General features: G+C 42.9%; 2 protein-coding genes across 3 annotated transcripts; both read right to left on the bottom strand.

The window, feature by feature from the left end:
* Window positions 1-2,348: 2,348 nt before the first annotated feature.
* Window positions 2,349-4,862, bottom strand: cunh5orf24 (chromosome unknown C5orf24 homolog). 2 transcript variants are annotated; one of them, XM_076102590.1, is made up of 2 exons: window positions 4,634-4,862; window positions 2,349-3,017 (listed from the first exon to the last, which is right to left on the bottom strand). In XM_076102590.1, exon 2 carries the CDS (start codon window positions 3,012-3,014, stop codon window positions 2,403-2,405), a length of 612 nt encoding a protein of 203 aa, XP_075958705.1. In that variant the 5' UTR covers window positions 3,015-3,017; window positions 4,634-4,862; the 3' UTR covers window positions 2,349-2,402. The 2 variants fall into 2 exon arrangements, with proteins under 2 accessions (XP_075958705.1, XP_075958703.1); XM_076102588.1 differs by having other exon boundaries at window positions 2,349-3,020.
* Window positions 4,863-6,396: 1,534 nt separating this feature from the next.
* ddx46 (DEAD (Asp-Glu-Ala-Asp) box polypeptide 46) lies at window positions 6,397-16,678 on the bottom strand. The gene is made up of 23 exons (XM_076102708.1): window positions 16,519-16,678; window positions 16,118-16,276; window positions 15,699-15,821; window positions 15,507-15,594; window positions 15,247-15,415; window positions 14,717-15,000; window positions 14,477-14,587; window positions 14,129-14,294; window positions 13,329-13,449; window positions 13,001-13,176; window positions 12,481-12,602; window positions 11,523-11,601; window positions 10,351-10,433; window positions 10,049-10,213; window positions 9,758-9,920; window positions 9,023-9,216; window positions 8,786-8,923; window positions 8,493-8,642; window positions 8,006-8,233; window positions 7,647-7,865; window positions 7,300-7,444; window positions 7,045-7,118; window positions 6,397-6,893 (listed from the first exon to the last, which is right to left on the bottom strand). The coding sequence occupies exons 1-23, from the start codon at window positions 16,533-16,535 to the stop codon at window positions 6,846-6,848; spliced, it is 3,222 nt and encodes a 1,073-aa protein (XP_075958823.1). The 5' UTR covers window positions 16,536-16,678; the 3' UTR covers window positions 6,397-6,845.
* Between the last annotated feature and the right edge of the window lie 406 nt (window positions 16,679-17,084).

The following is a 17,084-nucleotide window of genomic DNA, read 5'->3' on the forward strand; positions in this document are numbered from 1 at the left end:
GGACATTTCGGTAACGAGGTTACACTTCGGCACATCAACAGAACGAGTGAGAGAAGGCCTTGTACACAAGTATAAAAATACAACCATAATAAAAAGTGATAGTATCAAAGTGTCCACAGTACAATACATACGTACATACAACAGATTATTGCACCAAATTGAACTATTTTATATTTCCCCATGAGAGCTACACTACTCCTTCACTCTCAGGAGTTTGAAACGCTTGTATATGAATAATACCGAAAACCTGAACGTTCATCAGGAAAAGTTTGAAGATTTGAAATGATGTGAACTTGAATACAATACATATTTGACCCCAAGGGATCTACTGTATTCACGGTGCACTAAGCATGTTGTGAAATGACAAATATTAAAACCAACTACATCATCTTTTTAAAGTCTGTCTCAAGCCTGTTTGCACTAAATTATTTAACAATAGAATTTCACAAAAACACCAGCTTCCCCAACAGTCAGATTAAAAGGGAAATACTACGTTAATGTTCCTTAAACAACAAAATAAATAGTAAAAAAACGGAAACATCAATACATACTATTTAAAATCTTATACTTCAGTGTGATCATCGTAAACAAATGAGACTTGTAGTCTGTTTATCATGATGTTCAACACATGTGGTTATTAATCTTTCTTTTCTCCTCATATCTATTAAAGGCAGTGGATGTAATGGAAGTGATTCTCTGTTCGCCTCTGTTCTTCTGATGGAACTCCTACAGCTTTGGCTGTTTGCTCTGGAGAAACAGCGCCACCTGTCTGCAGATGTTGCACCAACACGCAGTGTAAAAAACGCCATTGATGGTCTCATTTGTTCATGATTCAGCATCACAGGGCAAGTCAATATAATATTTGTAAGTGTTTGTTTGACCTCTGAGCAAGAATACAAATAAGATATGTGAGGCTTTAGTTTGGGGGTAAATGTCTATCACACAAATATCACATCAAATAAAACCCGCTCGGATTTCTGTTGACTTAATCTTTCATCATATATTTTCTGATTAAATCAAACTTATAATAATTCAAGACTGTATCTTCTTCTTCAGCTGAGACAAAATTATACATTCAGGTTTGAGGGGAAATTTGAGAACAAAATGAGGTTTGGTAGAAAAACAAAGTGAGTTGTAAAATTAAAATGTTGGTATCTGTAGCAGAAGTCATAAATGACACCCAGCCAGGAATCAGTGTAAAGAGAAACCATCTGTAGCAGTAAGCTGCAGCGAGACCACCAGTGAGAGGGAACCGTCTAGTGGACGAGAAGAACCAAGTTTTAATGACGAGCACAGCCTGCAAACACCATTCATCCAAACCAGCAGACAGCGGTCCACATCGGTCAATTATTAGCAGGTTGAGAACAGTAAGGGTTGCCGAGTTGCTGTCAATCTTTACGCATTCACTTTTAGTAAACAAACAAAAACAAACACTACTTCGGACTTGGGTAACAGTGTTATTTATCACAACAATCTGTACGTTGACTCAGTCGCTTTGATGACATTTTGCATGCAAATAATACGTTGACTTTTGGTGAGGTGACTTTGAGACAGTGAAGAGTGAGACATCGGTAGCAGGAGTCCGGTTTTTTTAGTGTTCTGGAGCCGAGTGGAGAAAGTTGGATTCCAGCTCTTGGGGTGCTGTTGGCCGAAAAGGATCATCTGTACATCTATAAATGAAGTGCCACTGAGCAAGGCACTTGACCCCCAACTGTTTGAATCCAGACTGACAAGCCTCCCATTTTACAAATGTGACACATATAAAGGTGCTACACGTAACAATTTGCTTTTCAAATTTAAAGAAGAACAGTGCTGCTACTTGTCCCTCTCTTTTTGCATCTCATGTATTTGTTTAGAAAGCAAAAAACAAGAGTGAAAATCCAGCTAATATGGGATTCAAACTGTAGTGTGACGAACGTACGAAGTTAAATTCATCCTGTGCTGGAAAGCAGATTTCACACAGTTGTGGCAATCGATCTTCTCATAACGGTCTCCTTTGTTTACATTTTTAAATGGATGATTCGATCCTTCAGTGGTGTTAAAATGCTACATAAAGCACACTAAAAAGAGAGAGTTAAAAGCCCCTTCCTCAACGAACATATGATATTGTTGTTTTCGGACAGGGCGATGTGTAGTGTTACCCTCCACACACTGTAGATCTCCAGCAGGACCACTGAAAACCTAACGGTATTACATTTGGTGGCAGGCACACAGATGACACCAACACGAATAATAGAAAATCTCCTCCTCTCATCCTCACAGCGGACAGGGAACGATTACAACAACACCCCCCCCCCCCCCACCACCACCACCACCCACCCACCCCCCCACCCCCCAGTATCTGGCAGGAAACCTGTGCACATGCGTCTCTTATCCGACTGACGGAAGGCGAGTGGAAACCTTCACTCATTAGCCGTCTTCTCTTTGCAGGAGGGTTCACAGAGGATTTCCTTGTGTGGTAGCGGATAGGGGAAAGCCGCTCCGCTGCAGGTGCTACCATAAGCCAGTTTGTTGAGGCGAGAGAGGCCCTTGATGCTGCCAGGGGGTCGTCCCGGGCTGACCTTGTATCCCGCCGCTCTGGTCGTACCCAGCGGCCTCCCCGGGCTCGTCTTGAACCCGGCAGCTCTGGTGGTGCCGAGCGGTCGCCCCGTGCTGGTCCTGTACCCGGCCAGCTTGGTGGTCCCCAAAGGCCTCCCGCGTCGGCCCGACTTCCCGGCGGCCTTGTTCTTCTTCTTGCCGTCGTCCGGCGCCTTATTGGCGCTTTTGATGTCGGGGATTTTTCCGGGCGAGCCCACGAGCACTTCCTGTCTCTGGCACACCATGGGCTTGTGGCTCTGGGCGGGTAAGACCATGGGAGCCAGCGTCATCTGGAGGGCGGACGGAGGCGGAGGAGGGTAGAACTTGTTGGCCTGGGTGCACAGGTCAAAGTGGGAGGCCGGGTGGTGGCCGTCCTCCGCGAGGCACGACGGCCTGCTGTTCATGCAGAAGTCGCTGCTTGTCACCTGGCGCATCATCTTCTGCTGGAGGGTCGGAAATAAGTTGCAACTGTGTTATTATCACAGATAAAAATAACTTGTCTCTATGTTGAGTCAGTAATGTTGTCTGGCTAGTACAATGCCAGGTGGAAAGTTTACACTGAAGACAAACACCAAAACAGCTTCAATTCCTCCGCATAAAGAAAAGATACCCGGACACATTTAGGGCTTCAGACACTCATGTTTCTTAGCTTTGAGGCTAAACTAAGACCTAGTCTAAAGAAAGCCAAGAGCTGACCTTCGTGTTTTTGCCAAACCAACTTGGTAGTCTTTATCATTGAAGTCTTTTCTCTTGAAAAACCTAATAATACACTTTTAAAAACACTTCTCATGAAGCATAAATCTCGACTTTGTGTGTTCGTCAAATACCGACGCTTGGTCAGTGGCCCTACGCTTCAAACTGTGACGCTCTACGTACCCCAATAGCATCGAGTTTCAACTCGTTACATGCGTAGGGTCTTTGCAAATTAAACTTTACAGGAAGTTAGGTTTAGGCAACAAAACCACTTAGTTTTAGGAAAAGAGCGTGGTTTACGTTAACTTGACTAAAGACTCAGGCCATAACACCCAACAGCCACTAGGGGCAACAATGAGCCTGTCGCAAAATAAAACGTCAACAAGCGACAAATAACGGTGAGATTTCTGCAGGTCTGAAGTGTTCTTAAGCTGTGTTTTTCGGTTTTACAAGAGAAAAGACCTCAAGGATGGAGACTAACTGGTTGGTTTGGCATTTGCGCGTCTTGTTAACTGATGACTCTTGGCGTCGAAAAAGAGTCAAAGCAATTGTGAATCCAGTTCTTGTAACTTTATCGATGCTTGCCGTGTCCCTGTGTCGTGAAGATGCTTTCATCTTCCAGGTTTGTTGCGTTGTGCTGATTTCTTTTCTGTGTCGGAGTGTCTGAACCCTTAAAACATGTCTGTTAAACTACCCCGCTGTATATATTGTATTATAGTGATAATGATTACGGAGATTAAGAAAAGGGGCCTGGGTTAAACACCTTGAGAACAAGTATAAACCTCATTAAAGTGATGCTGAAGTGCCCATGAGCAACATGCTGATGGTCTGCAGCTGACCTCTGACCTCGTTGTGTTGGGTTTCATTACTCGGATCACACACAACAAACCCTGTAATCACAATCAAAGTCACTATTCTGACCGCTTACACACATAACTGCTCTTTAAATTCCAGCAATACAATCACAACTTAATTATGAGGCTATAAATAAAAACTGTGCTGCTGATGAGATTTTTGTTGTTGTTGTTGTCTTCTGTAGGTGTGGACTTTTATTTACTATCACAAACACAACACAGTTTGTAGTAATATTCATTCACAAAAAAAATAATGCACATGGATTCCGCATTTTTGACGACAAAAGCCCACCCCCCCCCTTCCCAAATCCCCTGCATGTCACTTTGCTACAGTGTAACGTTACAGCCTCGTTTTGGCCCGAATAACGGTTTCCAGGAAAAGGGTTTGAAATAGTAACAAAAGAGAAGGAAAGCGAGCAGATATCCGACATGCATGCTTACATTTAGGACATATACATATATATATATTAACCTAAATACACCAACATTAGCTCTATGGTTTACTGTACCTCGATTGTTCGCAGATCTCGGTCCAGAAAGGGTTAAAAATTATCTTTCATCCCTTAAAGCGTGAGTCGATCCATCTTCCCAAAGATATTTTTTCGCACCACAGGTCGTCGGTACATCGGGTTTGCTTCGGTGTGCACGTTAACGGTTTAGACGTGGGGTTTTTGTGTGTGTGTGTGTGTGTGTGTGTTATTTCCCAGCTCCAGAGGTTTGGATGAGAAACGCAGCCATTTTCCATTAAAATTGAATAAGACTGGAGCGCAGTCTGAGCATGCGCAGAGCACCATTGGAGGTTGTTTTTTTTCTCCTTCCCCTCCTGAACCACTTCCACATCCAAACGTTTTCACTTTTAAATACACAACATTGTTTATTTGTATTCAATACAGGTGCAAAATTATTGTTTAAAATGTTGTGTTGTTGTCCTGAAATCAAGCCTTAAACCAGTTTTACAACGCTTACCAAAAACAGCCCTCCAACGATGATGAATAATATACAAAGGAGAGGCTACTGAATAATTAAAACTGTAGGCAAGAATATATTGAATACCATATTAAATAAATAAATACAAATACAAATATGCATATGAAATAAATCCTCATAAATGAGGCAAATACATGTAAATATAAATATATAAATGAGTCAATAGTTCTTTAAAAAGAGGAATAGGTTTCTATTTTAGAAAGGAAGTTCATATTTAAAGGTCTATTTAAAAAAAAATAACATTTATTTTATTTCCCAATAACACATTTATTTCCCACTTCTTTTTATTCCCATCTGTTATATTCATATGAATGTATGGGGCAGATTGTCTCACCAATTCAGACCAAAGCAACAGAACAAGAATTAGCTTGCGCCCCCTGTGGTCCCTCAGCCCGCTCTCCTCCCAGCGAGCTAGTAATAACACATTTATAATAATTAAATAGTTTATTTATTTTGTATAGCACTTTAAAAAAGGTACTTAAAGGCACTTTATATGGTGAAAACAAAAGTCTACTAGCGCCAGGAGTGACCCCTCAGTTAGCGGCTGTAGCAACTCAATGCAATGACGGCTACAGTAGCTCGGACAATAGCGATACGGGGCACTGGATTTGGGGAACTTAACGTTTATCAGACCACAAATGAGACAAGAATTAGCTAGCTAGTGCTCCGCCACAGCTAGGAAACTACTTTGCCTAGACAGCAGCTATGAAGATGGACCTTCAGTTAGCGGAGGGACTACAGGGGGGCCCTAGCTAGCCAGTGGCAGCGCCGCGTCCAACATGTGTGACTGCAGCAAAACAAAGTTAGCTTTGAACTTGAATTTGAGTCACTACAAGCCGCTAACTGAAGGGTCACATCCCACCTCTAGTAGACAAGTTCGCTGGCAGCAGAGCGGACCTTCAGTTAGCGGAGAGGCCACAGGGGGGCGCTAGCTAGCTAGTTAATTCTTGTGCCGTTGCTTTGGTCTGAATCCGTCAGACAACCACGCCTCAAACATTTGAATACAAATGGAGGTAATAAAGAGATGGGAAATTAATGTAAAATTAGGAAACAAAATTGACCTGAAAAACATGTTTTTAACACAAAAAAAAACCTGTGTATTTATTTAACTATATTTACACTTATTTGTGTGTGTGTGTGTGTGTGTGTGTATATGTATGTATATATATATATATATATATATATATATATATATATATATATATATATATAATTGAATTAGATGGCATTCTAACATGAGTAAACAGTATCCACCAGATTTGTTGAATAAAACAGCAGGACAAACTTATTCATTCATTATTTTATTGTGCGGAAAAGTAAAAACATCTTTCATCTGACTATTTCCTCATAAAGACTATGGCTGGGATGTTGCTTGTACATACAACAGGGTGAAATCTGACCAAAAAAACCCAATGAAAAGAAATTGTGTCTTACATTTAAAAGACATATTGCAGATAGTGATGGTTCATTGACATCGGAGGTCAAAACTGCAGACATTTTGGTATTTATAGTCTGTAGGTATAAAAATGAAGGTAACTCAAGTGAAGCACAGAGGAAACTAAGGGGGGAAAGGATGACGAATATAAACAAAACCAGACGCTAAACTGAGGTAATTGAATGGAACATTATTAAAAATATAGACTAAAATATTCCTCAACCACTTTGATGAAACTGTAGAGATGACAGGGGACCGTTGAGAGAGGAAAACTCCTCCAGCGAGTCTTTGTTCCGCCTCTACAAGACTTTGTAACGGCCTTTGCTCGTCGGCTGGTACGAATTTTGCTGGAAAAAAACAAAGAGAGACAATAAGCGACATCTTTTATAGACATTTGCTGAATAACAACCTGCGATGTCTTATGTATCCTGCTCTAAAATAGATATCCGCATGAGATCCAGTACTGGTTATTGATTTCAAGAGGAAGAAGGTACTTACTAATCTGATGAGCTCTTCCTTGATTAACCGCGTAATCTCCGTTTTGGCTTTCTGCACAGCCAGTTCATTTGCACCTAAAAAAACAAGCACAACATTTATAAAACAGTATTTAAAGTTCTAGCAAACACACGAAAATAGGAGTGAATTCAGAGCCCAGAGGTAGTTTAAAAAGATGATAAAAGAAAGAGTGGGAGTCGCATTTTGAATGAGTAAAATCTCTTAAAGTTAACACAATAATAATTTCGCGACACCTACTTTCAATAGCCAGGTAGATCTTGCGTTCTCCCTCCTTGGGCTCTTTGCCGGGAGGGAAATAGGTTCCTCTGATGGTGATGGCGGCTTCAGAGTATTCACCGATCCTCTGCAGAGCTTCTTTAGACGTCACCTTCCACCTGGCCGTCTGGGGAGGAACCAAATGATGAAACACTTTGTAAGACTTCCTGCTAGATTCTTTCATTATTTACACCCGTCTGATGATGGCTGTGAGGTTCGTTGCTTGTGTTGCCACTTTTGTTAATCAAATGTGGATTCAGATTAGTTATATTAAAGATATTATAGTTAAATTAAAACAAGAATCTGCTGCATATCGTTGCGTCACTGACCTGAGGGAAGTCGTTGATCTCCAGCTCCTCCTCGTATCTCTTGACGGTCTCGGCCTGTTCAGCCGCCTGCCGCTCCTCCTCCAGCTTCTCCACGGGGGTGTAGTTCAGCTTGGCGTTGATCTTCTCCGCCAGCTGCTCCGCGATGGTCTTCGCCGACACCGAGGGCGTCATGATGGTGCCGCCCCGGAGGATGGCGTTGGTGGCCTGCTGCATCACGTCCTGCCATAAAGAATACAAAATGAATGGTAGAAAATTAAGAAAGTAAGAGGAATAACTAAGAACTTATGGTATTATTCGATTAATTAATTACAATAAGGGATAATTTACAGACGTAACATTTTCCTCTCTGTTTAACGTACCTGAGCCTCGGCACCCAGGTTCTTCTGAGCGTTGATCTTGAGCGCCAGCCTCTTGGCCATCTCCAGTTTCTGGATGTTTCCAGCAGATGGGGGTCCGACGCCTGGCATCCCTCCGGGGACCGCTGATGAGGAGGCGGATGCTCCTGCAGGACCGGAGGACGATCCGGGAGCGGACAGATCCTTCACCCTCTTCTTGGAGTTGAACATGCTCTCGATTTGCTCCTCGATCTGAGGAAGGTAACGGAAAAGTACGGCATGAGACTCGCTTTGGCATTTTACTTCCTTGCTCTCTCACAGACACAAAAAGAAGTGGGCGAGTGCGTGTGATGTATGAGGTGCTTGTGTGTGGGAGATGCCAGCTTCCACTTTTGAAAAAGACTTTCAAAACTAGCCCCCACGTTGTTTTGGGCTACGTGTATGTACAAGGCATTACGGTAAGAGCACGTAAGAAGTGACGTCAACATATTTGATATCAAATGTTACTCACATCCAGGGCTCCGTCCTCGTCGTCAGAGTCCTGCAGTCCAAGAGCAGCTTTCTGCAACTTCTTTCTCTCATTGGCCAAATGATGTTCGGTCTCGTCAAACTTGAAGCCTTTCCCTGAGAATCCGCTGCTGCTCTTAATGGTCTTACCCTCCTGTAGGGAGAAAAAAATAAATAAAAAATACATTTAATTCGCACATTTTTTTAAAGCGGTACACTAACTTTCTAGAGTACCTAATTGGGTTTACTTGCTAATTGTGACACGACACACTCTCCCCGGTTTTCCCCTCATCTCACCGCTTTCTGTTGGTCTTTGAAGGAGGCCCAAAGCTGCTCCAGTTCAGGCGGGACAGGAGAGCCGGACAGCTCCAAAGCTTTGATGATATCTCCAGCATAGCGAACCTGATCGTCCGTGATGAAGGTGTAGGCGAAGCCCTAGAAGAAGAAACAAGACATTTTAAAACCTTTGACTGAGAAAACAAGCACCAAGAAAACACACTCGACACAACGCAAATTCAGTTTTAAGTAAGTGACCTTGTTGCCTGCTCGGCCTGTGCGTCCGGCCCTGTGGACGTAGTCCTCGTAGTGGTTGGGACAGTTGTAGTTGACCACCAGGATCAGCTGCTTGACGTCCAGCCCTCTGGCTGCCACGGAGGTGGCCACCATCAGACGACATGCTCCATTCTTAAAGTCGTTTATGACGCTGTCTCTGTCGTACTGGTCGATTCCTAGGAGGACGGCAGTAAAAGGAATATTAAAAGAACAAATACTAGACACGAGTTACGGTACGGCAGGAATCAGGAAGCTGTGTGAGACAAACTGACCTGAAAGTGGAATATATATTACCTCTATATAGTGTACATACTTTTTAATATCACAATATTAAGTTGCAAAATGTCATATTTGATTGCAGTTCATCTTATATTCTTTTTAGAGCGTGATGTGATTTGGTGAATGTGATTAAACGACATAAAACAATACCCCCAAAATACCTGATGTATTTCTTATTTTTGTTTTGTATACTTCTTTAAGATAATCTTATCGAGCTCAGGAATCAATTGTTTCGGATTCAGCTGCTGCTCCAGCAGATAATCTAGCTGTCTTTACAAGCTTTTTCTTAACTCCTCACGTTGAAATGTTAATGTTGTCATTTCTGTGGAGTTTATCATAACAAACCTGGAATTCTGGATTACTTAAGGACATTCGAATTGTAGCAAAATCCATCTACCACCGAGTTGTAATCGGTGCATCTTAAATGTGGTTCCATACCTCCGTGCAGTGACATGCAGGGGTACGAGGCCTTCATCAGGTCCTTCAGCAGTATGTCTGCGTGCTCCTGTTTGTCCACAAAGATGATGACCGAGCCCTTCTCCTGGTAGTGACCCAGGATCTCCAGCAGCTTCAGGAACTTTTTGTCCTCTTCAATCACCAGCTGCAGAAACAAAGGGCAAAAAGTAAAAAGGGAGAAAGGAGACGGTGAGAGATGAGTCTGTGTAGATACCGGGCAAAAGCACATGAATCATTTTTCAGTGAGACGGAGATGAAACGTGGATGATTTACCACGTGTTGTTCCACATCGGAGCAGACGACACTGCGGCCTCCCACCTGGACCTCGATGGGCTTGCCCAGGATCCTACGAGCCAGCGCCTCCATGGCTCTGGGGAAGGTGGCCGAGAACATGACCGTCTGACGGTCTGGACGCACGTTGTCCACGATGCGCATCACCTGGTGGAAGAACCAGACCACAACCGGAGGTTAAGGAATTCTGTCTACTCATTCTTCCATCTTATGTTAGTCGACTCAAGATTTATTTGGTTGAGGACAAGCCCTGGTTGTAACGTATAAATCCGGGCGACACCCACCTGTGGCTCGAAGCCCATGTCGAACATCCTGTCTGCTTCGTCCAACACCAGATATGTAGCTCTGCGCAGGTTGGTGACTCGACCTACACACCAAAGGAGAAGGAGCATGAGGGGAGACTGTTAACTTCAAGAAGAGCCAGTCCTCATACGCACTCTGCCTTCTTCAAACAAACATGAATCAAAACACAGAGAACCTTTTTCGGGGCATTAGACTACTTGACATTACTCGACAACAAAACAAGGCATCGTTACTTCATAACATTCTTTTGTGGACTAGTTTCAAGTGGCCAGGGTTTTAATTTAACTATATTTTATAGTGTTTTTTTGGTTGTCTCTGGTCTTTCGTACCATCTCAGGGGAATGAGGGACCTGTAAAAGTCAGAAAACATCCTCAAGATACAATACAAGAGATGGCGCCCCATCAAGCATTATCTGACCAAGCGCCTTCCCACCTACAAGGGAAACATATTACAGATTACCTCGCATGTGTGGAAACAATAAAAACCCATACATTATAATAACAGATTTACACAATGAAAGTGTCAGCAAATATAAACAACTACTGCTTCTTTCTCAACACATTTCCAGTATTTCTTCACATTTGTATGCAAATGCTCAGTACAGTACAGGGCTCTACAGTCATATTTATTCCCAGAAGCCACATGAGCTCCAAATTAAAAAAACAATAAAAGGGAGACAGGTGAGATATTAGGAATGCGTGCTTTGAATATCAAGATGCACATGTGTGCATTTTAAATGTCTTCATGAGAGCGCTATAATAATACTGTAGAACCCCGGTTGAGCATTCGGGCTACTCTTACTTAATATAACATAATTACACATCCTGATACACCCACTTTTCAGTGCGCCTATCAAACGTTTTGATCGTCTCAGGCTTGGAGTCTGAAGAAGCACGGAGGCAGCACCAGGTCCACCTACCTGTACTCGCCCCGATCTTCAGGAAACGCACCACAGCCTTGCAGAGAAATGACTGATCCCAAGGGCGGTCAAATAATGTCAACAGTTTAGTAAGTGGTACTGACTGGGTTCATTATGTACTTTGTCATATTGTAACATTCATTCCATGCAAGGTAACTAACAAAAAAAGCCCCACAACGCATAGAAACCCTACAAGAACGAAGAAGTGAGAGGGTCAAAGTGGATTAACTCACCGCTGTTGGCCCCCAACATGTCAATCATTCTTCCCGGTGTGCACACGATGATCTCAGCTCCCCTCTTCAGCTCAGCGATCTGTAAGCCAACAACATCAACTTAAAGCTACAAGGTTTGTTTATCGTCATCGTGCAACACAGGATTGCACAGTTTGTAGCCTCATATGCTACATAAAGGCTTTTCTCGATGGAAAAGATGCGTTTTTTTCTCCTCCTGACTCTGTAAGTGTTTGACAGATGGTTCATCCAATCACCTGCCATGTATTATTTTAAAGTGCCCGCCCCAATGACGGCTTCTCAGATGGTTCCGTGTAACAAACCATCTGGCGGCTCAGGTTTTACGCAGGCACCTCTTGTCATCAATATCACCGATGCTTTGTAGCTCAAAATTTAATTCCCTTTTCCCAAACTAGGGCTGCAACCAATTATCCTTTTCATCATATGAATCAGTAGGGGCTTTTCTTGATGAATGGATTAGTAACCTAACTAAATTAGGTTAGCTTCATTTTTACTTTACCAGGCATGAGAGGGGTCTCGATCTATTCATTTAACTCTCTGCAAGAAAGATTGTTCGCTTACAGATATTTGCCGCTCTCAGGTCACAGCCAAAGAAATTATTGAAGAGATTTTTAAAACTATCTTCAGTAAAGGAGAGAGAGGAACAAAAAAAATAAGACCGACTTCTCCGAGTTTAATATTTCGGCTAAGAGTGGAGTGTCTCTTTAGCACAGATAATGAACCTATAAGTGAGCAGGAGGAGAACAAACGGGACATGATGTCCAATTGTGTGAAAACATAATGTTCTGCTAAGTCCTTCTGGTTAGATCTTTGATCGAGGACTGTCCTGCACCGTTAGGTATTATTGTGCACTTTGCTGCTGTGTTAAATGGACTTTGATTGAAAAATCAAGTAAATTGAAGCCTTTGGGGAAATAAAAAAGACATTAGTGTGTGTTCACCTGTTCGCTGATGCCCGTGCCTCCGTAAACACACACCACCCTGAGTCCCAGCTGTTTAGAGAACTTCTTACACTCCTTGGTGATCTGCAGAGCCAACTCTCTGGTCGGAGTCATGATTACAGCTGTGGGAGAAAAATCAGGATGAGAAGAGAGAAAATAGGCTTCCATCTTTTACCATTTTGAGCACTTAAGTTTCCACAATATGATCTAAATAAGATTTGAGTCCATCAGCATAACACTGACTTTAATGACGGTGGCTAATAAAGAAGATTAGAACTGCTGTTGAAGAATAACTGCCAGTGGGTTATTATCAGTGGAAGTAGATTCTATTTTAGTCTTCCTCTGACCTACATTTGAACCAAGTCTTTGAAAAGAACAAGAGTAGGAAGTCACAACTTCACCTGACACTTTTTATTCGTTTATTCATATTTTTCTATTTGAATGTACTCAATTAAAACAGGAAATATGTCTGTTAATATTACTGCTGGCTAGAGGAAGTATAAAGTTATCTATTCCTTACAGATCGGTCCCTCGGACTCCTCCAGGGGCCTCTGGTCCATGATGTGTCGGAACATGGGCAGCAGGAAGGCGATGGTTTTCCCGCTGCCGGTCTTAGCGATGCCGATGAGGTCTCGGCCCGTCATGACGGCGGGGATGGCCTGGGCCTGGATCGGGGTGGGCTTATCGTAGCCGTGCCTGAGTACATTTGTGAGGAAGAAATGAACACGAATACGAAGTGTTTGGTCAGAAAAGAATCAAGCGTCATGTCTTTTTTAAAAGGTTATCTTTGTTGCCCTCAAAAAGTTGCCGAGTCCATCACATCTGCGGTCAACGTTGGTCAGACTCACCTCTTCATAGCGGCGAGGATCTTCATAGACACGCCACACTGCACCCAGGTCTTGATGGGTTTGGGACAGCCCTTCCCTTTGACAGTAATGCCTTCCAGTTCCAGCCTGTACGCGTTCACATCTGTGTTGATTCAGAACCGTCCGAGCAGAAAGACGTTAGATGGGTAGTGAAGGTTTACAAACACACACATTCTGAATGGCAGTAATGGAAGTTTCTCTGGGGAATATAAATCTGCTGTAAAAACTAAATTATTGAATTAAGTTAAATTGGCGACGGCGGCTGGTAGCCCGCCTTTACTTTGCTACTTTTTTGTTTTAATTTGTTGTCTTTCCTACCGTTTGGTTTCAGTTTGTGTTGCACATTAGGGAGAAGACCTTATATTGAGTGATTGACACTAATAACGGATATTATATGAAGATGTGATTTAGTGAGTAGGTATTAATTTTTTTAATTTTGGTGTTCAAATATTAGGATTACAAACACAAAAACACACCAAACCTCTTGGAAAATGTTTCTCATTTGATAACAATACTCTAATAGGATCTTTAAAAATGAATGCCTTTAATTAAACCAAAAGACGTTTTGTGTCCCTCGCTTTTAGAAAGGTATTGAGGTTTCATACTCAGCCCAAACAATAAAAAGAATATCAGCCTCATAAATATTTGGATGTGTACAGCGAAAATCACAATAGTACAACACAGATGCAGCCTTTCTATTCAAATCATTAGTGTGTGTGAGTGTTGTGGGATAAGAGCTAATCGTGACTGAAACCTAAATCTCCCACGTTCGGTTGACTGACCTTCTGGAGTCATCCTGGCGAGCTCAGGGACCTCCACGTAGAAGTTTCTGCGGTACGACTCGTACTGGATCTTGCCGTGGTCAACGGGCTCCAGGACCTTCCTTTGTTTGGTCTGAAAGCCCGTCAGAGCCGTCTGCAGATCCACCTCCTCCTCCTCCGACGAGTACTGTCAAAACACGTCGGTTACATTTGGGATCGTTAGCAGCGTGTTCCATCGAGAGGAACTTGACGATATTGTCATTTTGGCCCGATGAGTCTAAATCAGGTTTAATTCACCGGGAAATTTGAAATATTGTATAACGGGTAACTGAGAGAAGAGCGGTATTGCTTGGGGTAAAGACAACTCACTTCCATCGCGTCCTGGTCGTTCTCCATCAGCTCGCCCTTCTTCTTGTGAGTGTTGGGTCCTTTCTTGGTTTTAACAACTGTCATCACTTTGGTAACCATCATTGCTCCTTTCTGTTAAAGAGAGAAAAACAAACATGCAGGTCATCAGAGGAAGAAAAACATCCACAACATCAAGTCCAACACTAGAAGATAAACTGATAAGAACAGATGGAAGGTGGTCGTTTTCCCCCTCAAACTCACCTTATCATTTCCTTTCATGGCTCCCATGTTGAACTTCTTCACCTCCTGTTTCACCTCCTCCATGTAGGCGTCCAGAGGGTCCACGTCGTCCTCCTCTGGCACTTGCTCTATTGGGATCTCGCTCTCCTCCTCCTTCTCCTTCTCCTTCTCCTTCTCCTCCTCTTCCTCCTCCTCCTCCTCTTCTTTCTTCTCCTCCTTTATCTCCTTCTCTTCACTCTCCGGCTTCCCTTCTCCGTCTTCGTCATCGTCTCCCTCCATCGGAGCGGAAGTGTCCTCGTCGTCGTCTGAAATGAGGAGTCAATTATAAGGTATGTTACTGGTCAAGTGATCGGTTAGCCGATCAAACTATATTTACATTTTCACAATGCAAACAATGCTAAAACTTGATGCTAACCAAGTAAACGACAATAAGACATCCCATCAAATTGTGATTGGAAATAATAATCAATGTTAAGACAGTTAAAATAATAAAGTAATAGTAGTTTTGGTACATTTTTGCGAGTAAAGAGAATTTGCCGGTGCTTTCTCACCTTCGTCATCCTCCAGGCTCCACTTCTTGCCCTGCTTCATCTCCTCCAGCTCCCTCTTGATCTCTCCGATGTTTTCGATGGCCTTCTTCCTCTGCTCTTCCCTCCACTTCTCCACGCGCTCCTTCCTCTTCCTCATCTCCTCCTCCAGCTTGTTCTGGTCAAAGTCTTGCTGCACGGGCACAGAGAGAAAGATCGGAAACATTGCTCCCATCTACTCCTTTTTTTAAGAGGTTAGCAAGAACTGAATATGTGGTACTTACATCCTCAACCTTCTCATCCTCTTTCTCCTCTTTAATCTTTTTCTTTTCGGATAAAGGATCAACGTTGTCCTTCTCTTTGCTCCTGGACCTGTAGGGGAGATGACACGCAATAGAATAAAGATAAAACAGTAGCATGATTTTGGTTACCAGAGTTGTCAGTTGTGTCTTGAGATGTTTGATTGTAAGTCTCACTTTTCATCCGGCCTCCTGCTCTTGCTGGGGCTCCCAGACCTGGACCTCCGTGCTCGGTTCCTGCTGCCAGACCTCCTCCTGTCTCGGCTTCTGGACCTCCTCCTCTCTCTGCTCCTGGAGCGCCTGGACAGCAAAAGGCAAAACACGTGACATGAAAACACAAGAGGGAGAAAAATTCTGGTCACTTGTCACTTCAAAGAATATTTTCACACTTGGTCAAACGATGACTCAAAGCCTACATTTCTTTTAGAGCGAATGCAAACTAATTCAGACCCTGCTAGTTGTTTATTACAACAGAGTTTGCCTTTACAATTTAAAACTGGACTGAACACAAACATGACAGGTACACAGAGCTCCACGCTCTAAACAGCTGCAGTCTCTCTCTTTAACAATCTCGAGTTAACATAAAAACAACCCACCTGACTCGTTTCCTGTCTCTGGACCGGGACCTGCGGCGGTCCCTGCTCCGCGAGCGCTCCCTCCTGGTCCGGTCTTCTTTCTTGGATCGTTTGTCCGGTGATCGACTCTTTGATCGGCTGCCTGACCGACCCCGAGACGCGGACCGCTTCCTGTAGTGTCTGAGGAACCCAAAACAGCACAAAAATAAACCACGTCAACCGATAAACTGCTGATGGTGAACTACACTCGTAAAAAACACGTTTTAATTCATATATTCCGCCGATATACGACGATGAACTGTTGGTTTATTTACGTGCTAACGTCTGTACGTTTTTAGCTAGCATGCTAATTGAACATTACAAGGATTAGCTTAAGTTTAGCAGTCACAGGAGTTTAAATTAACTCGATAATTCAGACATACCTCGACTCACGTCCCATTGTTACTCAACAAGGCTGTTTCTTGTAAATAAATAAAAAGAAATAGTTCACGGATAACAACGACTCTAGTGCGAATGGAGGGTTGTTTGTGTGTCTGTGAACCCGCACGTTAGAAAACTGCGACAGCTAAAAGTCCACGAACTCGTGCGGGTTGAACAGCGTAGCGCGCCACCAAGTGGTGGGAGGTCAGAACTACAAGAGCTCGTACGGAAGCCTGAGTGACATATAGGTGTCGCGAAATATGTTCACTTAGAGGAGGAACAGAAACACGTTAGAACCACAGACCTGTAAATTAAATCTTTAATATTATGATGAAAAATCTGAACTCTGAAGACATTTTAATTTCGGGTAAAAAAAAAAACGTTTGGAAAAGTGAAACGTTCATAGGATCTTGGAGGTCACTGCAATATTTTCTTACACTTATATACGGTGTTTATATTAGTTTTATTATTAATACTTTTGCTACATTGACGAGAAAATAGTGAGGAGTAAGAAGTTTGAAGACAGCTTGGTCTATTACCATGGTGTTCTATGTTATGCATTAATATA

This window comes from Anarhichas minor, unplaced genomic scaffold (genome assembly GCF_050575085.1).
Source record: "Anarhichas minor isolate MPS153535 unplaced genomic scaffold, ASM5057508v1 ptg000027l, whole genome shotgun sequence".
In the NCBI taxonomy this organism is placed as follows: Eukaryota; Metazoa; Chordata; class Actinopteri; order Perciformes; family Anarhichadidae; genus Anarhichas; species Anarhichas minor.

Coding starts and splice junctions, on each gene's coding strand:
- cunh5orf24 (XM_076102590.1), bottom strand. CDS start 3,014: ATGATGCGCCAGGTGACAAGCAGCGACTTCTGCATGAACAGCAGGCCG.
- ddx46 (XM_076102708.1), bottom strand. Junction 14,295..14,476: donor ACGACCAGGACGCGATGGAA/GTGAGTTGTCTT, acceptor GTGTTTTGACAG/TACTCGTCGGAGGAGGAGGA. Junction 7,445..7,646: donor AGATCAACGACTTCCCTCAG/GTCAGTGACGCA, acceptor GTTCCTCCCCAG/ACGGCCAGGTGGAAGGTGAC.